This window comes from Eublepharis macularius, chromosome 5, assembly GCF_028583425.1.
Source record: "Eublepharis macularius isolate TG4126 chromosome 5, MPM_Emac_v1.0, whole genome shotgun sequence".
Lineage (NCBI taxonomy): Eukaryota > Metazoa > Chordata > Lepidosauria > Squamata > Eublepharidae > Eublepharis > Eublepharis macularius.
The window spans coordinates 20,098,576-20,114,250 of record NC_072794.1 but is presented as its reverse complement, the minus strand read 5'-3'; the positions used below and the strand labels follow the sequence as shown (position 1 = coordinate 20,114,250).

The 15,675-nt window shown below is 49.6% G+C and overlaps 1 protein-coding gene across 1 annotated transcript in view; it reads left to right on the top strand.

The window, feature by feature from the left end:
* The window catches only part of MAP1S (microtubule associated protein 1S), a 33,281-nt gene extending 23,478 nt beyond the window's left edge, over nt 1-9,803 (top strand). The window contains exons 5-7 of the mRNA XM_054981139.1: nt 340-3,589; nt 4,879-5,093; nt 7,528-9,803. Coding sequence (XP_054837114.1) covers nt 340-3,589; nt 4,879-5,093; nt 7,528-7,683 — 3,621 coding nt within the window. The 3' untranslated portion in view covers nt 7,684-9,803. The remainder of the gene's footprint in view (nt 1-339; nt 3,590-4,878; nt 5,094-7,527) is intronic.
* The last annotated feature ends 5,872 nt before the right edge of the window (nt 9,804-15,675 follow it).

Sequence of the window (15,675 nt, the reverse complement as noted above, 5' to 3'; positions counted from 1 at the left end):
TGCTGGTCCAGCTTTAGAAAAGGCACCTTCCTATGTTCACAAGCAAAAATCTAGAGCTCTGTTTTTCTGCTGATAGCCAGAGGGACTGCAGTTCAGCGGTTGTGCAGCTGCTTTGCAAGTAGAAAATCCCAGTTTCAATTAATTCTTCCCAATTAAAAGGCTCTTGGACAGAGGGGCTAGAGAGTACTTTTGTTCCGCTCTTGGGAGCTTGGAGAGCTGCTGGTGGTCAGTGTGAATGGTTCTGGGGCACTCGGGCTCAGAATTTGGTCTGATGTTATAGAGAGCATTGTCACACACTAACTTCCCTCCCTCTCTGTTCTCTCTCTCTGTACCTTGCAGGTTGGGGAGTTTCTAAGCTCAGCAGACCCTTCAGCTAAGACCAGCTTGACTGTAGTTTGCCCAGACTTTGGGGTATGGAAGGATTCCAGGCTGGGCGAACACAACCTGTTGGATTTCATTGATCTGCGGTTCAACCCCAGCTGTGTGCTGCCCGAGATGGAGGGCTTACAGGAGTTCATTGAATATCTTTCAGAGTCGCTAGATCCCCAGTCACCTTTCGACCTCCTGGAGCCACCCAGCACCGTTGGCTTCCTGAAGCTGTCCAAGCCCTGCTGCTATATCTTCCCAGGTGGGAGGGGGGACTCTGCATTCTTTGCCGTTAACGGGTTCAACGTCTTGGTGAACGGGGGCTCCAATCCCAGGTCATCCTTCTGGAAGCTGGTCCGTCACCTGGACCGCATTGACTCCATCTTGGTGACCCACATTGGGACAGACAGCTTACCTGGGGTGAACAGTCTGCTGCAGAGGAAGCTTGTTGAGATGGAGGAGGATCCCTCGACGCAGGGCGCCCAGAATGACGATTGGGTGAAGAACCTCATCTCTCCCGAGCTGGGCGTCGTCTTTCTCAATGCCTCGGAGAAGCTGAAGACTATAGAAGGAAACTCGGGCATCCTGAAGAGCTGTGACGAGGGCAGTTTGGCCCTGCAGTACCTAGACAAGCTGGGCATTAAGCCAAGCCCACTTTACCGGGGTGTTGGCCCCAAGGCAGAACCCACCGTTCTTTTCCAGAAGATGGGTGTGGGGCGGCTGGACATGTATGTCCTCAACCCAGTGAAGGGCAGTAAGGAACTGGAGTTCCTGACGCAGCAGTGGTGCGGGAACGGTTACCCCAAAGGGCTGGAACTGCCCTTGCAGTGTGTAACCTCTATCTGCGCTCTTCTGGTTTGGCACCCTGTGAGCCCCACGGAGAAGATTGTTCGGGTCTTGTTCCCCGGTTGCACACCCCACAGCAAGATCTTGGAAGGGCTGGAGAAAGTCAGACACTTGGAGTTCCTCAAGTATCCCGTGATTACTCAAAAGGATCTGGAGTCTTTCTCCTCTTCTACGCAGCTCAAGCAGAAGCGGACGGAGAGCCAAGAGAGTCTCAAGTCAGCTTCTAGGCTGAGCCTTACAGAGCCAAGTGTGCCAGTTTCCAAGGAGAAGAGGGAACTGAAGCCAGCAAGCATCCGAGATCGACCGAAGGCGCCCAGTGAGACCTCAAAAGGTAGCGTTGAGGAAGAGAGAACCAAAGAGGCCAGGTCTAAGTTGGAATCTTCAGTGGAGAGGCTCAAACAAGACGTGAGGCCTAAATTGCCAAAGGAGAGGCAGATACCCAAGAAGGATGTGAAAAAGGAAGAGAAGAAGCCAGCGCCAAAGACAGAACCTGGCCAAGACAAGGACGTAACCAAGAAAGAGACAAAGATGCTGAAGAAAGAGGTGGATCCTCCCAGAAGAGAAATAAAGAGAGAGGAGACCAAGAAGGACGTAAAGATGGAGGAGAAAGTGACTAAACAGCCAGCTCGGAAAATCCCATCTGCAGAGGTCAAGAGACCACAGACCAAGATGGGCAGTGTCAGGAAGTCTATCCCCACCCTCAAAAAGGACTTGGAAAAGCCAAAGACGAAGTTGTCAAAGGACGCCGCCAGCACACAAAAGCCGCCTGGAGGTACCAAGGGAGGCAACTCAGATGTGTCCAAATCCTCACCAGAGAATGGAATGCAGGACCTGGAGAGGCCGAGGGGGAACTCTCGGCGGGGACCGTTAGGAGCAGAATCAACTGATGAAGGCATCACCACAGCTGAGAGTGAGCTGGAACCTTCACCCCTGGACGGCATGGGTTGTCATGGAAATGGGCCGGAGTGTGCTGGGAATTGCCTGAGTGTGGGGGCAGATCCAGAGAGCCCCCAGCCTTTCCGGCACCTGGAAGCCAGCTCCCCTCTGAAAGGCATGGGCCCCCCCTCCCCGTTAGCAAAGACTCCCAAGAGTGATCGGAGCGTCAACTTTGAGCTGACTCCCACAGATATCCGGAGAGGCCTCAACCACTGTCCGGAGACCGAGGAAGCCTGCGGCAGCTCCGAGGAAAAGACCCTTGAAATGATGTCCCCTTCCAGCTCTGCCCCAGCTAGCGCGGGCCACACCCCCTTCCACATGTCCCCAGTCGAAGATGCAATCATGGCCGAGGAGCCGGTGGCCAATATCAATGCCTGGAGGACTGACGGTTCTGTCTCCTGCTCTCGGGCCTCGCGGGACAACTCCAGTTCGTCACAAGAGAGGCAGTCAGCATGTCTCTCCCCCAGCCTCTTCCGCGACGACATCCCAGATGTGTCCCCCACCATTACCACTCCTTCCCTGCCAGCAGAAGTGGGGTCCCCTCATTCTACCGAGGTGGATGAATCGCTTTCCATCTCCTTCGAGCAGGTTCTGCCCCCTGTCAACGAATTCCCTCAAGAAGAAGTGGGGAACGTCCATGCAGGGGGACTCACTCCAGAACCAGAAGTCTCGCTGGGCAAAGGTGGGTTGTCTTTGCCTGTCCGACCCTGTCACCACCACCATCATCACTCCAGTGCCCAGCGGTTGGATGGCCACGTCCTGTCTCGGTCTGGCCGCCGTTCGGACTCCCCTCATGATGTGGACCTCTGCCTGGTGTCTCCTTGTGAGTTCGAGCACCCCAAGTCAGAAAGGTCCCCATCGGTCAACTTCAGCCCCCGGGACATGTCGAACAGCAGTGACTTCTCCCAAGAGTTGACCAAACCCCTAGCTCACAGGAAAGGCCCGAGGGGGCGCAAGCCACACCCTCTTATCGATGAGACTCCGCCTACTTCATTCAGTGAATCATTGCCCACCCTCTCAGACTCTGACATCCTGCCAGCCACCGAGGAGTGTCCTTCCATTACAGCTGATGGTGGGTTGGACTCAGATGAAGAACCTGAGAGCCTGGCTAGGACCTGTGATCCACTCCCAGTCCCCCTGAAGGATCCGTGCCCCCTCCCTGCCCAGCCAGGCATCTGCATGGTGGACCCAGAGAAAGAGGGGGCTGCCAAGGCCAAGAGGGCCCCGTCGCGGGTGAATTCAGCACCCCCGAAAGCAGATACCGCGAAAGCTTCGGCGCCAGCCAGCAAGACCAAAGCCTCTTCTTCCAGTTTAGTGGACAAAGGGCGGCTGCCCTCTCTTGGGAAAAGCGAGTCTTCAGCATCCCGAGCCAGTGGGGACGCCCGAAGCCTCCTTGCCGCTCGCAGGCCGCTATCGGGAGCTGGCAGACAGTCTCCTGCAGGTAAAAATGATCCTTCCTTGGGCCTGGGAGGAGGAGGGGGTGATGGTGAGGCAGGGAGGATGGAAAGACAAGGTGAAAACATTTTCGTGGAATGTTCATGGGGCCACGGCTATTAAACTGGTGTTCACACAGTTTCCCTTTGTAGATGCAGTTCCCCAAGTAATGCTGCCTTAAAATGCAAACTCCTTGCAGGCATGGCTGGTTCCTTTCCTTCTTCACCCCAACTGAGCATGGTAGAATCCAGCCACCATGCCCCAAAGTTGAGCCTGGAAGATCTGTAATTGCAAATTCTCCGCCTCATCCTCAAAACTCCAATCCCACTGGCTTCTCCAGCAAACAGGTTGGTTTGTGTTTTGATGCAGCATAAATATTTGTTGAAGAGCTCCATCTGCTGGTTGGTGGGGCCACTGCACCCTTCGGGGAAGCCTGCAGCTGCCGGGCCCTGGGATTCCGGTTTTGGTTTGCAGGTTTTATTGCTAATCCTCCATGGGAGTACTATGTTGCTGCGGAGCCGGAAGCCCTCTTTGTCCGTTATTTTAAAGTAAATGTAGTTTGCCGCAAGTACAGAAGCGGCCATTTCAAAACTGCTTTTAATATGCAATCGAAAAGAGTCTTTGAAAGGGGTGTATGTCCAGCCCGTCATTCTCTCTCTTGAACGAACCTACTTTGGAGTGTTGTTGTGAAGGTTAAATGGAGAGGGAAGAAGAGAGCAGTGTCCGCTGCCTTAAACTTGGAGGAAGACTGAAATTATAAATCCACATAAGGTATGAAGTGGCAGATGTTTATTCCTTCCAGCCTGGGATTCTGTCCTCTGATGGGCAGCAGCTCTCCGGGCTTTCAGGTAGAGCGAGAACTTCCCCAGCGCTTGCTTCTTAAGATCCTTCTATAATGCCAGATGCCTTTGATGGAACTCGGGGTCTTGTACTCCCTGCTGATTCCATGAACACAGCCGAGAACTCATATTTGTCGTGTCTTCTGAAGCAAAGCCAAACCTAAGCACACTGTAGCGGCAGTGATACTTTTTTTTCATGTTTTTACCCCCCTCTTCCTCTGAAGAGCCAATGGCCGCATATGTTGTTCCTCCTTCCTCCGTTTTATTCTCACAACAACCCTACGAAGTAGGCAAGATGGCAAGTGCGAGCGCCGGGCGTCCCCCTCCCTCGCTTCGTGAAAGACGATTGATTCCCGGTCTGCCTGGCCTTCTGGTCAGTCAGTCCTTAGTCCTTTGCCTAGATGTGTCCTTCCTTCCCCAGCTGAATCCTCCTCCCCGTTTTTACCCTCCTTTCTAGGCACCAAGTCTGCCCTTCCTTGCCCCCCGGTTTACCTGGAGCTGGCCTACATCCCCGGCGCTGCAAGTGCCCAGAAGGTGGATGAGGACTTCTTCCGGCGCGTCCGGTCCCAGTGCTACGTCATCAGTGGCGAGGACCACATTAAAGAAGGCGTCATGAGGGGCATCCTGGATGCGCTCTTGTCCGGGAAGCAGCACTGGGCAAGCGACTCCCAGGTGGGCCTGCGGCAGGGCTTGAGTGTGAAGTGCTGCGTTGGGGGCTCCCTTGTTAGCAGGCATCTGGTATCTAAGATAGCAGCATCTAGAATCCTGTTGTCTAGCTTTGCTGTGCAGTTGGTGTTGGTGTCTAGTGGGCACACTGAACTGCACAGGATGGAAGTGAGGCCCTGCTGTGGCTGAGAGCCCCGAGGAGGCATGAGAGGGAGAGGGGACTGGCCAGGACAGTCTAAGAAGCTGCGGTCCAGGCGTGTAGGGGGTTCGGAAGCCGCCTGACTGGGAGCTTCCAGAGTGGAAGAACCTGAGGCTTTGCAAGGCAGTGGCAGAAACTGTGGAATGGATTGTTCGGATACCTCCTCAGTAAAGAGTCATGATTCGTCGGGCTTGATACGAGAGTCCGCTGAGCTGTGCTTTGTGACCAAGTGCACCCAGGCATTGGTGGGTGTCGGGTTCCACTGGCTGAGGTGATGGAGCAGCCCTGCCGTTGCTGTCTTTGAGGACCATCCAAAACGTAGGTGTTGGGTGTGAAAAGTAGAACCCCCACCTAGTGGTGCAGCTTTGCGGAGCAAATCCCAGTCCCAATTCCACCCAGCCTGGCCTTTGCTCAGTTCTCCTTCGATGAAAGGGGTGGGGGGTGTTCTAACCAAGAAAGTGGAGAAGGACAGAGATGTCACATGTCTGGAAATTTTGAAGCTGTTGGGAAAAGTGGGTGTGGGTGCGTTTCAGCTTTATTGGAAAAACTGGGAAATTGAAACATACATTACAGTTGCCAAGATTAAACGGATTTTACTGCTCTAATAACATAAAACACATGATTTATTCCTTAGTTATACGATCATACCTTAGTACTATTTTATATGTGAACTGTGTGGCATATTTACGGAACTTAAAAGTGCCTTAGTTTCCTGCAAGCAGAATTGCGAGTATACCCAATACTAAAGCAAGAGAGCTGCAAACTTACAGGCTGAAAATAGAACGCGCACATTTTTTAATAAAGGAAAGTGTGTTATCTACACAGGTGCGGTGTCATACGGTCATAATAGGCTAGCAGCATATTCAAATCTTAAGGTTAACAGTTTAATACAGCATTGAAAACGATGAATTTTTGAATCGTGAATCTTACAGTATATTAATTGTACCAAAATTAGTTGCATTTAAACAATAAATATTCATCGAAAATAACAAGATAGGAATTATCTAATACTGCAGATTTTTATATTCTGCACTTTCTGACTGACAAAAAGCTTGTCTTCACATTTCTAGAGAGAGGGCAGGGTAAAGTGCATGAGGAAGAGAACTTTCATACTGCCTTTTTTATCATTTCATACAAAACCTTTTGTGTCCTGCTTGCAATGCAGGTTAGAGCCATTTAGTTTCCAAACCCTTCCCTTCCCCCGCCCCCGCCGCCCCATTCTCAAGTGTTCTATGCATTTCTGATTTGGCTGCAGAATCTGCGGCGCATCTCTGTGCGCTGCCTTTTTTGTTTTCCCACCCAAATGGAGTGCGTGCTTTTCCATTTTTTTTTTAAAGATGCAGATTTTCAATATATCATCGTATTGCTATACCGGTATATTGCGAAGTCAATGATAATATCCAGTTGGTGAGTGGTAGCAGGAGCTTGGGAACACCAGTACACTGACCAGGGGAATACTCTTCCCCCATCAGGGGGCTGGCAGCTGCTATAAACTGACCAATTAAAAACTATCTCCCTGTCAAAGTCAGTTTTCCTCACACATCCTCACGTAATTCTTTTGACAGCATATTGGTATATTGCAAAAGTTGGGACCGTTTTTAAAAAAAACATGCAGCACCTGAAAAAAACGGGAGCTGGACTTCGCGTACGGTTCATAAACAGATGCAAATGCTGTTTAAACTGCTGTTCCCACATCACTTGACACGGAGTCAGGGCAGCAACAAATAAAAGCCTGGTTAAAAAGACAACGTGAAAGTGCCCTTAGTGTCTCCAGGTTTTTTCACAGTGAGGACTAGAAACTTTGTCCACTTTGTCAATGAAAGTTGAGCATCTCTGGATGACACAGTGTATCAAAATGGTGCATGAAGGCTGATCCTCCCCACCAAAGAGCCTTCCTCCAGCTTAAGGCACGCTTCCTTCTCCAGGGTGTAAGTAACACAACCCTGTTCAATACCTTAGCAACGTGGACATGGATCTGATGAATTTTTATTTCAACCTCATGCTTTATTCCTCTCCCAGAGCAGGGGAGAAGAGGCATTTGCCTCGGCCTGCTGGATGAGTTCACAGCTCAAGTCTGCTTGTGGCTTCAGCTGCCCTTTTGCTGATTTGTTGGGACTCCTCTGGTGAGACCTGTACCTTTTCCAGGTCTCATTCATGCTGTGAGAAAAGGGACCCTGTTGGATTTGCAGCTGTTGTTAGAGGGAAATGAACCCTGGATGTCTGCCTTGTCTCTCCCTCCAGGTGACCTTAATCCCGACCTTTGACTCGCAGGCCATGCACGAATGGTACTTGGAGACACTGGACCGCCAGCAGGAGCTGGGTGTCACCGTCCTGGGCAGCACCAGCACAGTGGCCATGCAGGACGAGAGCTTTCCAGCTTGCAAGGTGGAGTTCTGAAGGGCCGGCAGGCTGCATCCGGTTCGGAGCCAAGAGCCGCTTTGAACGCCAGGGCCGGTGGCTGCGGTGGAGCTGCTCTCCATTGCGTGCCGACGGCCGGCATTGGCAGCTGGAGACGAGACTTTTCTGCCTTCTGGGTTAGAAAAAAGGTTGGAGACTTTTCCTGGGGCGTATTGTAGTCCCCACAGCAAATAGCATTCACTGTCTGGTTTTTGCATGTCCACCGCCAGAGCCTTGAGCCCTGGTTAAGCACACGGAAGGAGGTGGCAGATACCGGGGGGTGGGAGGGAGGAGGGTCTTCGGGCTCAGGAGGCTGCAGCTGGACCAAGGTATCTCCCAGCCTTGCCCAGCATCCCCATCAGAGGTATCGACACACTCTTCTCCCTTGTCCTCCTCTTCTATGCCCCCCCCGCCCCCATTGATGGTTTCCAGAGGCTGGAACCGAATCTGGGTTAGTGGGCCAAGTCTTATTGCAGAGTCACCTTCGGCTTGGCCTGCGTTCCAGCTCTTGGCATCCTGTGAGGAAGGTTTGCACCCCCTCCCTGCAAACGGGACGGGCTGTGGGGCGGGCATGTGCTGCCCACTGACTGTTGTCTGATGAGCAGCGGGAACGATTCCAGGATGGCTGCTTTGAAGGCTGCGCGGAAACAGGGTTTCAGAGACCTTAAGTGCTACCCTTAGCTGCTCTCTCCCCAGCCATGCCCCCCCCCCTTCATTCCTCCCCAACCCTGGAATGGAGCTGTCTCCCCAGAGAGGTTTGGGGTGTGGCTTGCCGTACTATGAATTGCTTCTACTGCAGTGGCAATTGCTAGAGGTTTTCCTGTTTTTCCTTTGTCCGGCATGCCCAGCGAAAGACTGTCCCTTCCAGCCTCTGATACCCAGTCCTTTAACGATGGGCCCAAAGCGTCTTCGCTGTTGCTGTCTGTTTGCTTGGCACCCCCCACGCAATGGGAGAAGTATGTTTCCTCCAGTGGATGAGTTTGGATGGCACAGCCCTCCTTCCCACCTTTTCAACTCCAGGGCGGGGTCCTTCTGGCCAAAGGGGAGGGCTGCAAGCAGGCTCATCCTTAGTTAGGCCAAGCTCTCTCCCTGCATTGGGGGGCACCTATGGGGAGAGTCCCAGCTTTGTGAGTCTGGGAGGGAGCAAAGAGGCAGCTTTTGGGACAGTGTGCAGCAACCTGAAGCTCTTTGCGTAGGAAATTGCAGTCTGTTTCTGTCCCCACCCCCATTTTGACACACACTCCCGTCTTCTTCTACCTCTTCATTTTTGAAAACTCACTATTCGTGGAAGTGTGCTTATCCTGGTGTTTCATCCCCGGAGATGACTCCATAAAACATGGAGCCTGCCAAGCCTGTCTTCTCCCTCTGCAGCCTGCTTTCCCTGTCTCGTTTTTATTCCCCTTGACTTCGGTATTTGAAGAAAAGTTGACGGCCGGCCATGTCCCCCACCCCGCAGTGTGACACTAAACCTTGTTTTCTAAGGAAAGAAAAACGGATTGTGTTTTTTCTCTCTCATAAATGTCTATTTTGTATTTTTTCTAAAAAAAAAGAAAGAAAAAGAAACCAAAACTGTTAAGATAGGGGAGATTTTATTTATCGGCTCAGCACTGCAAGGTGTCTGCATATGCTATCCCACTTGGGCAGGGCGAGAGGTGGATGAGGCTGGGAGCCCCTTTCCCCTGCCCTGCCCTCATATAACCTAATTGGGATCACCACCATGTTCCAATGTTTGTGTGATGTGTGGTTTTTTTTTTTAGAAAACCAGTTTCGGGTCAGGTGGGGCTGCGGGAGATTAATGTAACCTGAATTTGGAAAAGCAGCTGAGCAGGGTCAGAAGAAGCAATGCAGCTCTCCACTGAGGGGGGCCTTTCAGCAGCCCCTTTCTCCGTTCTCTCTCCCCTTCCCCAAAATGTAGGGGGAAAAAAATGGTTGCGATTGTTTTATCTGTTGGTGCACGGAAGAGAGACACCCATGTTGTTGTATGTAGACGTGCCTGTGCGCGCGTGCCGTCTCTCACTCACTCACACGCACATGCACACTGCACATTCTCCTAAGCTCTTTACTGTGTTGAACCCTTTTGGGGGGGCACCCCTCATTAAAGAGTGAAATAACTCAAGAAGGCCCCCCGTGTTGCGTAGTGTTTTGTGTGTCTGCCAAGCAGTGGCATGTTTTTCTGGTGCAAGGAGACTTTGCCTGATGCTCTTACGTTGGAGAAACGGCCTTACACTAGAGGAACACGCCAACCCTAGCAGAATGGATCTATGGGATATGAACCACCGCGTTCCCTTTTCTTGAATGTCTCCACGCTCTCATATGCAGAGACTGCCCTCCCCTTTCTGTGGGGTTGTATCTGCCAGTCTATAAGTGATCTGTCACCATAGAATCAGTATCAAGAAACGCCCATAGAGAATTTTAAAAAAAATTTTTTGACAAAATTTAACTTCAAAGGGCCACTGTTAGAAGAGGAGCTCCCTCCCGTGTGGGAGGAAGGGAAATGCTTCTTTTGACATGCAGTAGGTTTAGTCCAAAAACTGACCAGGTTCCTTCCCCACCCACCCCTCGCCCCTTCAGTGCTGTACTTTTCTTCCATGCAAATTCATGCAGATTTAATCGCTGAAAGTGAGGCTTTACAAAAAGGCTTCTTTAAAGGCATTGATGCTTTTGTGTTGGAGGGACGAGTGTGTGTGTGTAGCATTTAAGATTCAAAGAGGGTCGAAATTTATTAAATAGCTATTGTGCTTCATTAAATTGGAGAGGGGGAGGCTGTGACATTCCTATACCCAGCCATTCCATGCATTTCTTGATACGGTAATTTGTGTACGGGTGCCATGGGGAATTGTTTCTGCAGTGACAGGATATGGTGGTTTGGGAGTGATCCCCCCCCCCCCCGCAGCTATGATCCTCTATGCCACCACCATCCCCCCCTCCCTCTCTTTTGATCACTGAGCTCTGTTGCTTTTGGCTTCACGAGTGAAAGGAGCCAGGGATGGAGTGAAAGTGTTGTCATGGCAACTGTCTGGTCAAACATGCTGGCTGAGAGCATCCTTGCCACAGAAAGAGGGACCACAGCGCCATGGCCCTGGAGGGGGTGGGGCAGCCAGCTTTTGCCTGCCCTCCCTGGGGTTTGTATTCCTAGGCACACTCGCCAGGAAAGAATGCCTGTTACCTGTTGAACTCTCCAGGGCTTGCTTTTGAGTAAATGTCTCTAGAATGAGCACCATGGGTGCGGCTGCAGGGAGGAGGCGATGCTAATCTGCTGCGGAGTGCCGTGGGCCAGAAGCAGTGGCTCCAACCTCCACCTTTTGTGAAGCTGCTGATTTCTTTCGGTCACAGTGTGGATTCTGCAAAATGCCCAAATATTCTGCTATGCATTTGCAAAGGTTTAGTCAACGTATGTTTTAAAAATCGCTTTTCCATCCACATAGGTCTTAAAAGGCAGAGGCAGTACGCTATCCATTAAGCCATCACTCCAAAATCAGTTCATAATTTTTAAACCAGAAGTAGAGCAAGTGTGTGTGTGTTTGCGGGAGTGGGGGGGGGGGAATTAATCTGTTGTCTACCTAAAGAGTAAGTGAGCATCCCTTTTAGGTAAAGGTAGTCCCCTGTGTAAGCACCGAGTCATTATTGACCCATGGGGGGACGTCACGTCACGATGTTTTCTTGGCAGACTTTTTGTTACGGGGTGGTTTGCCATTGCCTTCCCCAGTCATCTACACTTAACTGGCGTGAAAGATTTCCAACACTGACACCTCTTTTGTAAAGATGGGGACAGAGGTGCACATTTTGGGTGCTGTTAGCTGTGGTCTAACTTGTGGCCAGATTATTAAAAAACTAAATAAATCAAATGGTTAAGAATGTTGTCTCCCCCCCCCCCCCCCGGCACAGTTAACTGAGCCACAGAGTTTTAAAAAGAGAGTTTATACCCCATTTTTAAGTGATCTTTACTGTACTTACACACAATTTAATTTTTAAACAAGTTTATACTACCAAGTTCTTCTGGATTTTGCAGTTAGCAAAGCAGCTTGGAAGAGTCTCTCCGCCACATGATCATAGGAGGCAACATGCAGAGTGTGGCTGTTGGTCCTTTTGGCCTGGTGTAGCCGCCTCTGTCTGGCAGCCGCTCTCTGGGATCTCTGACTGCAAGCTCTTTTCCTTTTAACTGGAGATTAACTCAGAGACTGTTGGCGCTCAAAGCATGTGCTCCATCAGTGTGGTTCTCAAAGCAGGGGAGCATAACTAGATTTTTGCTCATGAACACACAAAGCTGCTGAGTCAGATGTGCAGCCCGTCTAGCACAGGAGTGTCTCCTCTGGTAACATCTCTTTAGGATCACTGGCAGAGCAGGGCATTTTCCAGCGTTACTGCTGGGATTTAATCCTGGGACTCTCCATATGCTAAGTTTGTGTTCCGTGGCTGCCCTTCCACTTCTGTCCGGGCGCCTCTTGTGTTACACACGTGCTTCACCTAAAGAATCCTTCCCACCATTAATTTACCCTTATGCAGGGGCATTCCAACTGTCTTGATTTTTAATTGTCAGATACAGAATTGGAAACAATTGCTCGTGCCTGAGGTGGTCCTCCCTAGGGTAACGGTTGAGAGTGGGACTGGAGAGAGAGTGCATACATTTCTGCGAAAGGGCAGGCCTGATTTGAGTTCCCTGTTTGGTTTCTGAAACATCCACCTGCCCATGCTCTCTGCTGTCTCCAGAAGCCTGTGAGGTTTTTTTGCAAGCTGCTTTTTTTCCTGCGTAGAGACAGCCTCAGGCACACAATTTTGCAGCTGAATGCAGCCCTGGTAAATGTTCTAGTTACTCAAAATACGGGCAGTCCATAAACATTACCAATGCCAAGTCACATTTGTATGTGCTCTGTCTGTGGTGATCAGCTTCCTTCTGCTACGGTGCCCACCCCCCAGCAAGCTATTTCGCCATTGGTGTGCATAAGGTGCCCCAGAGTTTGCATTGGTCCAGCCAAGGGGGTCTATGACACAAGCGCCTCTGAAGCTGTAGAGCTTCCCTTTACTTCGGCATCTCCAAAGGAGAAATTTGCGGGGAGGGGCGTGAGGAAAGAGATGCACTTCTTGAGCAAAGTGATTTGAGATTTAAAATACAGCTCTCACAATTTCATACGTGTGTATTAGTTTCTGAATTAACACTCAGAATTGGGGGAGAGAACATCTAAAGCTGTCTTTGGCAGACCCAGACCACCATTCCCTCTACCTTAGTATTGTCCACTGGCAGGCAGTCCTCTAAGATCTTTGGCAGAGTGATTCCCGTCCTTGTCTGAATTGCTTTAACTAGGCTTTGTTACATTAAGCCAGCCTAGGACAGGTAGTTTAGGTGGGTAGTCATATTGGCCTGCAGCAGAACAGCAGGATTTGAGTCCAGTGGCACCTTAGAGAGGAACAAGGTTTTCACAGTGAAAGCTTTCATGAGTCAGAGTTGTCTGAAGAAGGGAGCCCTGACTCTCAAAAGCTTTCACTTTGAAAATCTTGTTTGTCTCTAAGGTGCCACTGGACTCGAATCCTGTAGAACGGGTAGAGCAGTCAATTATTAAAATATCCTTTTTGAAAGGGAGTGTATTCCTCAGCTCACACCCCATCATATCCCCTGGTCCAGGCCTTTCTATTGTTTTATTTTACACCAGTTCCCTCAGGCTGGAGAGTTGCGAACCACCTCACCATCCACACACACCTTTTATTTATTTACTGAAAGGTCCACCATGAACTGTAAGTGCATGAGGCAAAGTAACTGGATCTGACGTCTCCTTTGTGCTTGTTTCCTCCACGGGTAATCTAGCAATCTCCAGTTCTTTCTCCCTTTCAAGTGTTTTTCAGTTCAAATTCTTTGCATCTTTGTCAGTTCCAATTCTTTCTCGGTCTTACTTTTCCAATTCGAATTTCCAGTTCTCTTAACAGGTTAGGATCTCTCTCTGTTCCAGATCTATTTTCCTCTGCTTGTCATTTCCACTGTATTTTCCTCGGCTGGACTTCCTTTATTTGGAGACATATTTTTGTTTTTCCTTAACTACCACCTTTATCTCTTTCTTTGGTTAGAACAACTGATTTCCTTGCTGTTTACACATTTCCCCCACTCAGTAAATCCCTACTTTACTCGCAACCTTTTTTGTAATGATTTATTTTCACAGGCTGCATATTGTCCATAACTCATCACTTTTACCTCAGGAATTACTGTTTTTTTCCTGAAAAGCTGTTTTAAACCTGCTCTGTCCTGTCTGATTCTCACTGTCACTCTCCTTTGTCTAAAGTCTTTCAAATTGATCCCACCGTTGGCACCAATTTATGACACAACCTCTAATCCCAGCATTTCTCTTATTTTATACCACTTTACAATCAGTCCCTCAGGCTGGAGAGTTGTGAACCACCTTGCCACCCACATTTTTCTTTTATTTACTAAAACGTCCACTGTCAACTTTAGGTATGTGAGGCAATGTAGATCCCTTTCATTAGCGTTTCTCCTTTTACACCAGGGATTTCTTAATCCTGAACCAGAGAGCACAACAGATACAAACCAGGACCTGTTTTCACTAGATCCTACAGAGTGTACTGTAGGTTATTTATTTGTTATTTATATTTATGGGTTGATTAGAACATGGGAGCCAAATGAAATAGAAAACCTAAGTTTATTTTGAGGTTAAGTGTGATATTTAATGCCTTCCCACTCTAGTCTGATTTATGACACTGTTACCAGACTTGGGAGGTCCTTTATGCTTATTGATTACAATGTGTATTTTTTAGTGTCTCAGAAACAACAATGGCAAGTCTTAATACTTCACTGTTTTTGTATAGGAATAGCAACCGAACCCTGCCTGTCTAAATAATACTGCTAGGAAAAGAAGAAGACCTAAAAAGAGATGGCTTGACTCAAAAGAAGCCACATCCAGTTTGCAGGATCTGAGCAAGTCTTGAGGATAGAGGATGTTTTGGAGGTCTTTCGTTCATAGGGTCGCCATAGGTCGGAGGCGACTTGACAGCACATAACACACACACCCCCTATTGGACTCCGTGCCTGTTCCTGTCCCTTCTCCCTCCAGAACCCAACTCTCCTTTTGGTCACTTGGTGGTTGGCTGTTCAACTGCCTCAGGTTTTCTCTCCCTCCCCCTTATCCAGCCCTTCAAATCTGATTAGTCCAATCTGAATAGGGAAGAAAAGGAAGCAAACTCTTCTCCTGTCCCTCACACACCCCTTTCTGAGAGGATCTAAGCACACGAATTACTTTCAGTGTGACCTACTTGGTATTCCAGCTTGACCAGAATCGAGTTTGGGGACTTTCCATAAATCTCAGATTTCCTGAGCCTACTCCTGTTCCGTGTTTCTGTTTGAATGCAGAACAATTTGCCACTGTTTGAATGAAGGCAATGAACTTCTGCTTTAGCTGGGCATGTGTTGAGCAGGTGCCACCAGCTCATCAGTTATCTAGCCGGGTCATCTGTTGCTGACTGGAGGCACGGCATGCCCAGTAGCGCTGCCTCTGCTCTGGACAGGGTGGCATGGAAAAATCAGGCCCCGCTGTTCTCTCCAGCTGCTAAGGGGAGCTGAGACTGCAGGGATGTGCATGCCCTTTGCCCCTGAAGGAAAAGCGAAGCAGCAGATGGACAGCCTTTTGGTGCCTCTAGTCAAGCAGGTTATGCAGGTTTTGGGAGAGTGCAAAACATAGCAGCAAGCCCAAGGTCACACACTTTTTCATGGCAGAGCAGGGATCTGAACGCAAGTCTAATAGATCCTAATCCAATCCAACAACCGTTTCAAAACACTGCCCTACCCCTTAAGGCTTCTAAAGGGGGCTCAAATTGACTGTGTTTCAGCTTAGGTTAAGCCCTTTTGCTTTTTATCCTTAGCGGGCGCTTTTCAATAGTTTTCCTGTTTGAGGCAAGCCGCCTCCTCTCTGGTTAATGTCCCCGTTCCTCCTGTCTACCTTACAGGACTGCCATAAAAGGTAAATGGTTTTGGGTGCTTAGGAGAAATGAAGCATG